Raw genomic sequence first — 12,672 nt, forward strand, 5'->3', positions numbered from 1 at the left:
TCACTGCCCCGCCAGGTCTGGGGCGCGGCGCCACGCGTCTTTAACCCACGGGGTGCCCTGGCCCCGAGCCGGAGGACTTGTTCCCAGACACCCCTCGGGTCGGAGTCGAACGGGACCGTTGCCTCCACAACCAGTGCTCTTCTTAAGGGTTTTAACATCGCGCTTCTCTTCTCTTCTCCACGCCTCCCACCAGGTCACCTTTGGGATCCGGGATGATCCGAGCCCCAAAAGAACAACAAACTGGTGTCCTCGAGGAGTGATGCCTGAGCAGGAGAGACAGGTTACAGCCAGAGAAGAGGCCAGTCGGAAAGTGAGTTTTCTTTCTTGCGGCGTGCACGACTTTGGGGGCGTCCTCCCTGCCTGCAGTCGGGACTCGCTCCGGGGCGCTCAGGGGCTGCAGAGCGCCCCGGAGAGCAGGGTTCCGGGGTGGTGGTTCGGGAGCAAAGCTCTCTAGGAAGGGCGTGCCGGTCACAGGTGTTCAGGAACAGTTGGTGACTCAGAACTTTTCTCTCACGCTGTGGAAGGGCCGAGTGAACGTGGAGTCCTGTGTAACAGGCTTAATTGTTCAGAACGAATTCCCCGGGGAAGTTACAGTCTGGTGCCTGGACTTCTTAATGGTCTACATTCAAGTTCTGCAGTTTAAAAAATAACGATTGATGCATTTTAATTATATAAGTAATACATTAATATGGTCTCTTAAGAATGTAAACTACAGAAATATTTAGCATGAAAAGCAGAATTTCTGGTCTTTTTCTCAATGTATATGTATTTTCATTCAGCAAATACTGGAAACCTATGTTTTGGGCAAGGTATTAAAGAGTTGATAAAGTGATTAGCATGATATATGTACACACAGAGAGAAATCTTTAGTTCTTTTTGTGTCCTAAAATATGTTGGTTTATGTGAGTAATATCATGTGCTGTGTATTTCCCAGTTAATATATTTTTGAGATTGTTTTGCTTAGTGCCTTACTCAGTTTAATCTCTGCATAGGATTGATGCACTAGAATTTGTTGTTCCTCTACTGTGGACATTCTTGTTGGTGCTGCTGACCATTTTTGTCTCTTTCAGAAGTGGACACAATCTTTTTTGGGGGGAGTTTGAGACAGGGTCTCACTATGTAGCTGAGACTGACCTGGAACTCACTATGTAGCCTAGGCTGGTCTTGAACCCACAGTGATCCTCCTGCCTCAGCCTCCCAAGTGCTGAGAGTACAGTCATGCACCACCATGCCTGGCTCTTTTTTTTTTTCTTCTTGAGACGGGTTCTTACTGTGTAGTACAGGCTGGCCTTGAACTCATCAGGCTAGCCTCAAACTGGAGGCAATCCTCCTACCTCAGCCTCCCCAGTGTTGGGATTACCTACATGCGTCACCATGCCCAACTAGACATACTTTTTGCACTTGATTTTTAATGCCAACACTTGAGTATTTGTTTAGCATAGGCACCCAAGCCTGAATAACTGGACTGAAGAGTTGGTTGTCTCTTTTCCGTACATCTTTGGCATGAATTAATTCAATGATGTGAGTATTATCAGTGCCCTTTAATAACAGTGAAACTGTGTCTGAGCTCTGGTGTTGTGGAAATGAAAGATAAGCGAATTAATGGATGGGCAGAGGCTGGTCTATAGATGATTGTAAACAGTGGAAAGGCAGCATTTGATCTGGGGTCTGATGCACACACTGGGGAGGAGTGACTGGTGCAGAGGAGGAGACACTTTCAACCCTGATAAATGCCTAGCTGGAGAGAAAAATTCTTATCCTTCCAGACCAAACACAAGACCTGGCACCTCTGAAAAGCCTTCTGTAACTGCCCTGCCCACATTGACCTCACCCTTTTCTGGATTCCTTGGTATTAGCCTTGCCGTTGTTGTGAAGCTTACTATGTGCTAGGCCTTGTATTAGGCTCTTTATATCCCTCTGTGAGCATTCTTTCCTTCAGTCGTCACAACCCTCACCTCTTTGGCACTGTTGGGGTTTGAATCTGGGGTCTTATGCTCATGTGCTCTGCTATGGAGCTGTACCCCTGGCCTTAAAATCCTTTGATGTGGGGTGTTTTTGCTTGTTTGGTTATTTGTGCTAGTGATTGAACCCCGGGACTTGGACATACTAAGCACACATTCTACCACTGAGCTTCACCCCAGCCCTGATGCAGGTATTATTCTGTGCCACCATTTGTTTATCAAGTATTTTTTGAGTATTATGTGTCAGAAATCCTCGGCACTGGAGATCCAGCTAAGTGCATGACTCTGCCCTCATGGAGTTTATATCCTAGTAGGAAATACAAGGGAAAAAAGGGCAAACAAATAAATAGTTCTTTCAGGTTGCACTGATAAGCGCTGTGAAGAAAAGCAGGGTAGGGTCATGAGGAAGGGAATGGATGGGAAGGAAGATTCTATTTTTTAAGTGCACAGTCAGAGAATGCTTCTAGGTAAAATGGCACTGGAGGAAAGACCCTAATGAGTCAGTTTTCAGGGAAGTTTTCTGGATGGGAAGCAACAAAGTGTCCAATTCCTAGGGTGGGAGTGTGATAATCTAAAGTGTACATTTGATCTTTGTCCTATGTTTCTGTTTCTTTTTTATTTATTTATTTATTTATTTATTTATTTATGGTTTTTCCAGGCAAGGTCTCACTATGTAGTTGAGACTGACCTGGAACTCACTCTGTAGCCCAGGCAGGTCTCGAACTCACAGTGACCCTCCTGCCTCAGCCTCCCGAGTGCTGGGATTACAGGCGTGCGCTGTCCTGTTTCTGATGCAGCTAAAATCCTTGAACATTCCTGAATGACACAGAATTATTTTGTTGTTCATAATAAGCTTCCTTTAACAGGAGCCACACCTGAGTTTCTGTAGTGTGGCAGCCCTTGATAAGCCCCTAGATAGCTTTAGGATGGGGCTAGCTGCTACCACACCCCCCTGGTAATAGCATGTGAAATACTTTCTTGAGTTCTGTGGGCCGCTCTAGAAAAGTCTTCACTGTAGAGTTGTGGACAGGCCCTGACTTTATTGCTAGTCATTCAGAAATTTAGGTGCCTCAGATTTGGTGACGGGTGACGGGTGTCGGAAGGGGCAGTCTCGTGGGACTGAGTCCTTACCCAGTGGGCTAACCCAGTCTGCTAACGCCAGGTTGTGCTGGAGCTAAATTGGATGGTAGGGTAGCCAGTCCTTGTCCGGAAGGTTGAGGAAATGCCACATGTATTTTGTGTTGGAAAGTTTGGATGAGAAATAGTAGAGAAGGAGTGAGCTGAGCGTCAGAAGGTCAGAGTGGCTGGAGCAGAGAGAGGGAAGGGGAAGTGGCAAAACAAGAGAGCGGCATTCATTGTCACTTTGCAGATAGGGAAACTAAGGCAGAAGGTAATTAACTTGCTCTGTGTCTCTTGCTAGTGAGAGACAAATCTATGATTGAGTCCTGGCCAGGCTGCTCTGCCTCTCGTAGGAACATATTACCTCCTAAACGTGCTTGATGCCGGGTCTTACTACCTGGTATCAGTATGTAAAACAGTGAATACAGCTTATCTTCTTAAAGGTAGGGACCAAGTTTATACCATTTAAAAATTACTCTCGAATATGAAAAGAAGCCTCAGTTGTTCTTGAATGAATGAATGAATGAATGATAGTTTGATTTGCACAAAGTTTTCTCTTCAGAGGCGTCTCTGTGAGGCATTAATGACCAGGTGACCTGGTCCTTCAGTATTCATTCCACAAACACGATGCGCCTTCTGTTTATCTGGTGCTAGTCAGTCAGGGGATGCAAAGATGAAGAGAGGTGGGCTCCTGTGTGTCATAGGTGCTGGGACAGGCGTCTACACAGTTCAGCACCCACAGGGGTGAATGATCTGCTTTTCCTGGGAGCAAGGCACACAAGAAGAACTGGGAGAGGAGGTGGTGCTCCAGTGGGTCCTGAAGGAAGAGCAGTGCTGACTGGGCTCAAGTAGCATGGAGGGCAGGGTGCTGCAGGCAGCATGCATGAAAATCCAGAGGTCTGGGAATCAAAGGAAGCTTTTGGGGGCTGGGAGGCCTTGGCAAGGCTGGAGAGTGATTGTAAAAGGCCCCTGTTGATCAGGTCAGGAGTTTGAACTTTATCCCACAGTCTAGAGTTAGTGTATGGGGAAATAGTCTGAGGCCCCTTTGGGGAGGAGACTGAACCCAGAAGGGAAAGAATGGGAGTTGGAAGACCACTTGGAGGCTGCTAAAAATACCCTGCCGGGCGTGGTGGTGCACGCCTGTAATCCCAGCACTGGAGGCTGAGGCAGGAGGATCTCTGTGAGTGCGAGACCAGTTTGGTCTGCATAGTGAGTTCCAGGTCAGTCTCAACTACATAGTGAGACCCTCTCTTAAAAAAACAAAGACAAACCAATGACAAACAAACAAACAAACAAATCATTCCACATGAAAAGCCCGGAAGAGCTGGAAGTCTATCCTATCCTGATTCACAGTGGTACTGGCTTAGAGAGAGTGGGTTGTCTAGACCCCAGTGTCCAGAGTGTCAGAGACCAGGGAGTCCTAACTCAGGGTGCAGTCTTAGGTAGCCTGGTAAGCTAAGAGTAGGTGAAGCTGTATCTTAAATGTTTTTGGCATTTTTCTCTAAGTCAGAAGGATGGTCATGTGCTAGTGACATGATCCCTGGCCACTGATACCACAGCAAAAGTATCAAAGAAGTATCTATCTAGTTCAGGTGACTTTAGTATCATTTTTATCTGTCGGAGAAAACTGGATCATAGGCAGTGAAATTGAATTCTGAAATGTCTGTTGCTTTTTTATTGTTTGTCATGCTGGAATCAAACGCAGCCTAACACATGCGAGGCAAATGCCCTGACAGTGAGTTATACTTCCAGTACCAAGGTTTTATTCTTTTCTTTTTTAAAAAACTAAGTTAAAAGAGAAAATATGAGCAGAGCAAAGATTGGTGGGATAGAGTCCTACAGAGAGTGACCTTTTGAGGGTGGGTAGTGTTTGAGGATTCATTCTAGGACCTGGCGCATGCTAGTTAATGCTCTACCACTGAGCTAGTTCCAAGCCTTGCAAATATGACTTAACTGTTTCTTTTTCTTCCTCCTCTTTCTCCTCATCTTTTTTTTCACCTTTCTTTTCTTTTTGGTGCCACGGAGAGAACCATGTGCTTTTCTAATGGGCTACACCCCCAGCCAACTACTACCAGGAATTGTGAAATTTGCCCTTTGAGAACATAGCAGATTTGCCAGGGCCAGAAATTCAGACAGCCACGTACTTGGAGCTGCTAGCAATTTCATATCTTAGTTGTTCCTTCCAGTGCCTTTTACTTGCCCTCTGTCAACTTGGTGTGACTTTAAAATGGTCAGTACTTGCAGAAGCCCGGGGGTCATGCTCTGCCTTCCTTTACTCTCAACAGATTTCCTCACTAGGAAATTGACTCCACTGGTTATGCTTTTCTCCAACTTTCTGCCTGGCTTTACCCACCTACTCTCCAAATTTTATTAAGACTTACTGCCTACTTTTCTCTCATTTCTGGAATCAGATGTCAGGCCTGCCCTTTTTCAAGGTCATGTCCTCTACCAGCACTCTTGAACCCTTTCTCCCTAGCTGTCTGGAGCTTTTATTGGCTTTTTCCTTTCTTCCCTTCCACTCTTTCCTTTTCTTTGCCTGTGAAGCCATTCACTCACTTTGCTTCGTTTTTGGTACTGGGATCAAAATCCAGACCTCACACTTTTGAGGTAGGTGGCAGAACCACTGAGCTAAATCCCCAGCCCTTTGCTTTTGTACTAAAATTCTTCCTGTTACCGTGTGTCTCCCTTTTGCTATTGTACTTTTTTCCTTCTCTTCTTTCTTAGACTTTAAGAAGAGAGCTCTTTAACTTTTTGGTCACCAGGAACTGATTTCTAGGAAGACAATTTTCCCCCGACTTGGGTGTTAGTTTCTTTTTGGTTGTTGTTAGTGTATATTTGAAATACATAATAATAATTACACTTCTCAGTACTAGCATCACTGCTTCAGCTCCACCCTGGATCATCCAGTGTTAGAATCTCATAAGGAATGTGTAATCTAGAATCCTCGGACGTGCAGGTCACAGTAGGCTCACGCTCCTCTCAGAAGCTGGTGACCCTGTTGATCTGACAGGCAGCAGAGCTCAGACATTAATGAGAGGGATGGGGGACTGGCTGTGAACATAGATGAGCTTTGCTGGCTCTTCCCCTACTCACCTCCTGCTGTGTGGCTCACTTCCTGACAGGCCACAGACCTGTGCTGGTCCGTGGGTTGGAGATCCCTGTTCTAGATAGAGTAGTCTGTACTTGTTTGTTTCCTCTCTGTTCATTTAAAGGATTTTCCTTCATTATTTTATCAGTTTATTGAATATAAAAGAAATGTATGTATATATGTAGACATTCATGTATAGTTATAGAATATAATAGCACAGGAAATGCTTCTGTACCCTACCTAATCCAAGAACAAGAACATTATCAATGCTGTGACATCCACTCCAATGTTTTTTTTTCATTTTTTGGTATCACCCACAGGAGTGCCTACTATAGAGGTAGCTAGCATTTTCAATTTGTTTGTTATAACCTGCTTTTGTGTGTGCACACACACACCTGGGTGCTAGAGATTGAGCCCAGGTCCTTGTGAATGCTAAGTATGTATACTATCACTGAGTTCTGCCTGTGATCCAGCTCTTAATTTTTTTGTAGTTTTATCAAATACATATGAATGCCTGAACAATACATTATTTAGTTTTGCTTGAGCCTTGGCTTTTTAAAAGTGATATGATAGCATGTTTAGTCTTTGTGTGTGTGTGTGTGTGTGTGTGTGTGTGGTACAGTACAACCCCAACTTACGAATGAGTTCTGAATATTCATAAGTAAAATTCATTTACATGTCTGATAAAGTGAGTCTTATACACCTTTGACATAAATATACAATGTAAATCATTAAAAAACCAAATGTGAAGTCTTTTCATATCAATGAAGCTTTGCAACTCGAATGCTTGTATGTCAGGAATTTACAGTACTAGTAATTCAACCCGGAGTCTTCCCACTGAGTTATATCCCCAAGCTTTTTTTAATTTTTATTTTTCTGAGATAGGGTCTTGCTAAGTGTCTCCTGATGTACCCAAGCAGTGGGTGTGTCCACTGCTCTTCTGGCCTTGCCTTCACCAACATCCCAAAACTCTTTTAGTTTCTGTGAATGCCAAAGACACATACTCCAAAATTCTTATTTTGATGTCCTTTGTTTGAACGTTTCGGTCTCCTCAAATTCATGTTGAAATTTATTTTCCAATGCAACAGTGTTAAGAGATATGTCTTTTTGGAGGTGATTGAAATATGAAGTTGGAACCCATAAAAATGGTGTTTGGAGCCATTGTACAAGGGCTTGTTGGAGGGTGTTTGCTCCTTATTGCCTCTGTTGTCCATTTTAATAACGAGAATGCTGTCCTCCTCTAGAAGGACAAAGCCACAAGGTACTTTTATTGTTGGGTAGCTCTTTTAGAGATGGCTCACCAATTAAACGTATTCCAGGTCCTTCTTGCCTTGAACAAAGAATTGAATGAGACAAGCCAAAAACAGTGCCAGCTGGCTGTGCAGTAGTGAACTTGGGCTGAACAAGAGAGAAAAAGAGAAAAGAGCAACAATAAAAGACACCCTGGGTCCAGGAGACTCAGTGTGGGCTTCTGTGGCATATGTGTCTTTAGATGGAATCCCTATCTTATGGAAACCTTCAAGAAGTTCTACAGATGTCCTGGGAATTATTTGGCTCTGTCCTGGGATCTTGTAGTTAATTGACACGTCCAATTTATTTCCTCAGCCAGCTTTGCTACCTCCTATCTGCTATCTAATTTCCCGAGAGATATAAATCTCCATAATTCCATATGGATGCAGAAGGAGTGGTTGTTTCTGTCTTCTATCACTTCATCAAGCTGGAAGGGGCTGTAGACTCTACCTATTGGAGATAATGTGTTCTCCGACTACCTTGGGGTGCTGTGGCTCACTGGCTGTGTTGAAGAAACAAAAACCTGTCAGAAAACAATGAGAAAAGAATTCATAACCCTTGAGGTACATGTTTGACAGGAGAAAGAAACTTGACTATCAGCCCAAATTTGAGGAGCAGGTCAGGTTTCTACCCTTCCTGTAGAGAAGAGTGTATGTTAGAAAGGTATTTGAGAAAAATTAGCATGATATTATTTGCTTACCTGTAGCAGCACTAGAGCTTTTGTTTTGTTTGTTTGTTTGTTTTTGAGACAGGGTATCACTATGTAGCCCAGGCTGGTCTCAACTCACAGTGATCCTCCTGCTTCAGCCTCCTGAGTGCTGGGATTATAGGCATATGCCACCATGTCCAGCTTGAGCTTTGTTTTTTGAAGAGAAATTTCAAGTCTTTCAGTCTACTCATAGGAGTAGTTTTTTCCTTTTGGACAGTCTTGTTCTTTAGATAGTTTAGATGGGACTAGCTTTAATCTAGAAAGATGAATCCAATTATCTGTCTCTGGTGCCAGGGAGTTAGCCCAGTGGTTCTGTTGCCTGCTTCACAAGTGCAAGGTCCTGACTTCTATCCCTAGTACCCAAAACAAACAATTATCTATCTCTGCCACCTTCATTGCAGTAGGTATCGCAAAGATCACCGAAAGGGGGCCCTTCCATTTTGGTTTAAACTGGTCAACAAGTGTTCCCTCTCTCCAAACTTTTACAAGCACTTGTTCTCCAGGGTGGACCATCAGGGTGATCACCCTGGGCCAGGAGTTGGCAGGAAAGTTCCCATACATTTGATAGCCCAGATTGATGAGGTATTTTAAGAGTCTTACATAGTCTGTGGGCATACTATCATATCAGAGGATAGAAATGGCCTTTTGTATAATTTCTCAAATGGGCTCAAACTTAGCCAAGTTTTGGGCATATTATGAACTCTTATAAGTGCCATTGGTAGCAACTGGAGCCAGGACTCAGGTGTCTCTTGGCAAATTTTTGCTAGAGCTCTCTTTAGAGAGCTAGTTGGCTCTTTGTACCTTTCTATGACAACAGTTCTTTTCTTTTTTTTTTATTTGGCACCAGGGATTGAACTCTGGACCTTGTGCTTGCGAGGCAGGAGGTGGCACCACTAAGCTAAATCCTTGACCTTCTCTGTACTTTTCTAGAAGACTGAGGCTACCAAGTGGAATGGAGGTGTGGTACTTTATTCCTAAAGCTTTTGCTCCCTGAGTTATTCACGGGGGTGGTAAAAGAAGTTTCACTGTGACTCTGGGTTAGTCCAAATCTGGAGATGATTTTTTTTTTTTTTTTGGTAGGGGGGATTGAACTCGGGCCTTGTGTTTGCAAGGCAGGTGGCAGAACCACTGAGCTAAAATCCCCGGCTGGAGATGATTTCTTTAAGAAGCACCTTGATTACCTCAGTAGCCTTTTCTGAATGGGTAGGAAAGGCTTTAATCCAACCTATAAATGTGTCAGTTAGGACCAACATCTGTTTAAATCCTCCACATGGTGGCATATGGTTAAAGTCTAATTGCCAGTCTTCTCTAGGGTATGTCTCTCTCTTCTGTACAGGTTTTTTGAGACAGGGTCTCACTGTGTAATGGAGACTGACCTGGAACTCACTATGTAGCCCAGGCTGGTCTTGAAGTCACAGCAATCTTCCTGCTTCAGCCTCCTGAGTGCTGGGATTATGGGCGTGCGCCACCATGCCCAGATGTACAGGTTTTAATAAAGGAAGTGATTTGGGCTTGCCCACATTGTTGTAGGCACAAGGTAGGCAAGCTTTGCAAATTTGTCAAGTGGGGTTATCACTATTCCTTTTGAAAACTCACGTGACCATTTCCCATGTAGGATTTTATAGCTTGTCACTATGTTTCTTGAGAAAGGAACCGAATGGTTTCTCAGGAACTGGGAATAAGGCCAGAGTCTTAAGGGACTATAGGGCTGTCCTGTTTTGCTTGTCAGCCTTTGGTTTTTTTTTTTAGGGAGACGTGTCTCTTTGGTGTCCTTTTCATGACTATGACCTGTTTGAGAAAATGGACTCCTTCTAAGAGTTGTAGAATTTTTTGCCTATGCTGTATAAATGATTATTTATTAGTGATCAAGTCTCTCTGTCTCTGTCTCTCTTTTTTAGATTGTTATTTCTGGAAGAGGTTTAGCTTTAATAACCTTCTATGAATTGACAACTGTATAACCTGGCTTTTCATGTCTTTCTGGGACAAAGCTACTTCTATCAGTCGACCACACTTCCCCAGGATCTTGGAGGGGCAGGTCATTGATGTTTTACCTGCTAGCATAGGTCTGGAAGATTATTTGTTTAGAAGCATGACTAACTTTTGGGCAGAGGAGAAATAAAGAATCTCTGACCCCTTGACCACAACTCTGGCTATAGGTCCAGAGGAGGGATTTCTAGAGAAAGAAATCAAAATAGAATGAAGTAATTGAATTGCCTCATCCACGATACCCACAGTTTTCCAGAGGAGACGGTGATATCCACGGACAGGGGCATAACAGGTTCCCCTGGGCCTTTTTAGTAAATAAGGGTTCTGGCTGACTTAGTCCCTCTCTGGGAGCTAGGACAGTCAGACCTCCAGTCTCCCAAGTCCAGGCGCCTTGGCTGCCTCATATACTTCGGTCCCATTCTTGTTGCAATTTCATGCTGTGTCTAGTTCCTTTGTACTTGAAATAGGAACCATTTCCTTGGTTGTCCTTGAGTTTTTCTTTAGATAACCTGGATGAGTTTAAACTATTACCAATTACAGCTGCTGCTATGATCTTAGCCTTTTTTTTTTCTGTCCCTCCTCTAGGTCCCGATTGTTGAACACTAAAGCCCAGGTCTAGCAATTAGGCCACAGGTGTCTTGAGGACCTATCTGAAGTTTTTGTAGTCTATGCTGAGTATCTGGGGCTGAGTGACAGATGAAAAAAATGTATCACTGGTGTTTTTTCCTCTCTGGAAAATGGAACTATATTAATATGTTTGTGAATGGCTTCTGCCACTTGGTCAGAAAAGACAGCTGGATTTTCCTCTGTACCCTGTGTGAATCCACACACTTCATCATAACTAACAGACTCTTTAATGTACCGTTTTGTCACCATAGTAAGAGAAGCTAGCAAAGGGGGTGGGCCTGATTTATTGGCTTGGGTATTGTAAGGAGGAGGTGGACGAGACCTCTCGGTATCATCAGGCAGGTCAGAAAGACCCGCATGCCCCTGAGAGACGAATGGGGGGATCTCAACCGCAGTCATCTGGGATCTCTGTTCTTTCACCCCGCATTAAGTACTCCCTTTGATAACGAGTCACGTAAGCCTTAAATAAGGTATTTCATTCCACCTTTCATGTTGTAAGCAGAAATGCCGTGACTGGAGAATGGTGTAGTTTAGAGGACCATTCCTTACCCATCTTTTGGCACCTCTCAGTTCATACTGTACCCAGACTGCAGTGCAGTAGTATATAAGCTGTTCTTGTTTTAAATTGTCGCAATCAAACCTGTTCCACTCATCACCATGTGGCCTAGTGGTGAAGTTGGTGGAATCTGTGGTGACAAAGTCCAAGAGATTCCCATTTACTTGTCTTGGAATCTGTATAGATAAGGAGACAGCTAAGCTTGGATGCCTTAAGGTAGTGTCCTGTTTAGGAGGAGAACTAAAGTCCACAAGATAGCTCTTGTGAGACTTTTACATAAAACTGGACAGGCAGCTCTGTCTAAACCTTAGGGTGACACTGGTATGAGAACACAGAAGCACAGAAGAAAGCCCCCTAAGGACTTTTGTCTACCTATTGGAACCCTTTAACTCCTTAGGGACAAGGGGGCTGAGCTACTTGTTGGCCTTTCCTAGTCCTTAAACTCCAATAAGATAAAGGCACAACTTTCCCAAGCAAACTTCTTTTAACTACCCAAGGGAAATCACTCTAAGATCGTATGGGGAAAAACATCTATTGCATTTATTCTGATGGAAAAAGGAATAAGAATGGGGATGACTCTTTTTTTATATATATTCACAGTCACCTTACTTAGCTTTTAAATGTTGTTAAATGCTGTTCTGTTCAGGGGCCAAGCCTGGGTCTTTAATTTATGAACTGGGAAGCACAAAAGGCAGGAGGCAATGGCCTCTGGCAGGCTCTTAGACTGGGAGAACATTGCTGACATGCTAGTGCCTTTTGCCTCTAGTGGGCCCCGAGAAGGGCCTGCGGCAGGGCTCACGGGCCAGTTGGGGGTGGTGGTGGTGGTGGTGGTGTCAGGCCCCATGTGCTCCCCAGTCCAGCAGCTCTGCGCAGCCATGGAGCTCTGTTTCTACTGCTGAAGCATGCCCACTTGGAATGGGCCACACCAGCACCAGCATTCTGATTTGGACCCATCCAGGGTCATTCAGCTTGTCCTCCACCCTGGCCAGTTAAATGAACCCTGGTGGGGTGTGGGCCTGTCTTCACAGGCTGGGTTTTCCCCACATGAAGCTGGAGGGTGGGGGAAGCTGGTCATGCCCCAGAGGGACAGGCTTTCTGTGTTGCCCAGGGGCCTGGATCAGCCAAGGTCCTTTGTTCCTCCTGCTGCAGTCCCACCTTCCAAAATTTTCCTGAGGCAAAGGTTCCTTGTGAGTTTTTAAAGGGATAGCACACAATTTTTTTCCACGTGGAAAGATAAAGGTTCTTCTCTCTTGCTCTTCACAAGCCTATATGTTCTTTAAAATCAGAGGCTTAGCTTATAAGGCCAGTTATTAGAGAGAGAGAGAGAGAGAGAGAG

General features: G+C 44.3%; 1 protein-coding gene across 2 annotated transcripts in view; it reads left to right on the forward strand.

The window, feature by feature from the left end:
* Nucleotides 1-19: 19 nt before the first annotated feature.
* The window catches only part of Atp7b (ATPase copper transporting beta), a 76,969-nt gene continuing 64,316 nt past the window's right edge, over nucleotides 20-12,672 (forward strand). The window contains exon 1 of one of the 2 annotated variants that reach the window (XM_010636616.3): nucleotides 20-310. In XM_010636616.3, the coding sequence (XP_010634918.1) occupies nucleotides 260-310 (51 nt within the window). In that variant the 5' untranslated portion in view covers nucleotides 20-259. The remainder of the gene's footprint in view (nucleotides 311-12,672) is intronic. The other variant, XM_010636618.2, reaches the window with a different exon arrangement.

Source organism: Fukomys damarensis, unplaced genomic scaffold (genome assembly GCF_012274545.1).
Source record: "Fukomys damarensis isolate Sample0158 unplaced genomic scaffold, DMR_v1.0_HiC HiC_scaffold_38, whole genome shotgun sequence".
NCBI lineage: Eukaryota > Metazoa > Chordata > Mammalia > Rodentia > Bathyergidae > Fukomys > Fukomys damarensis.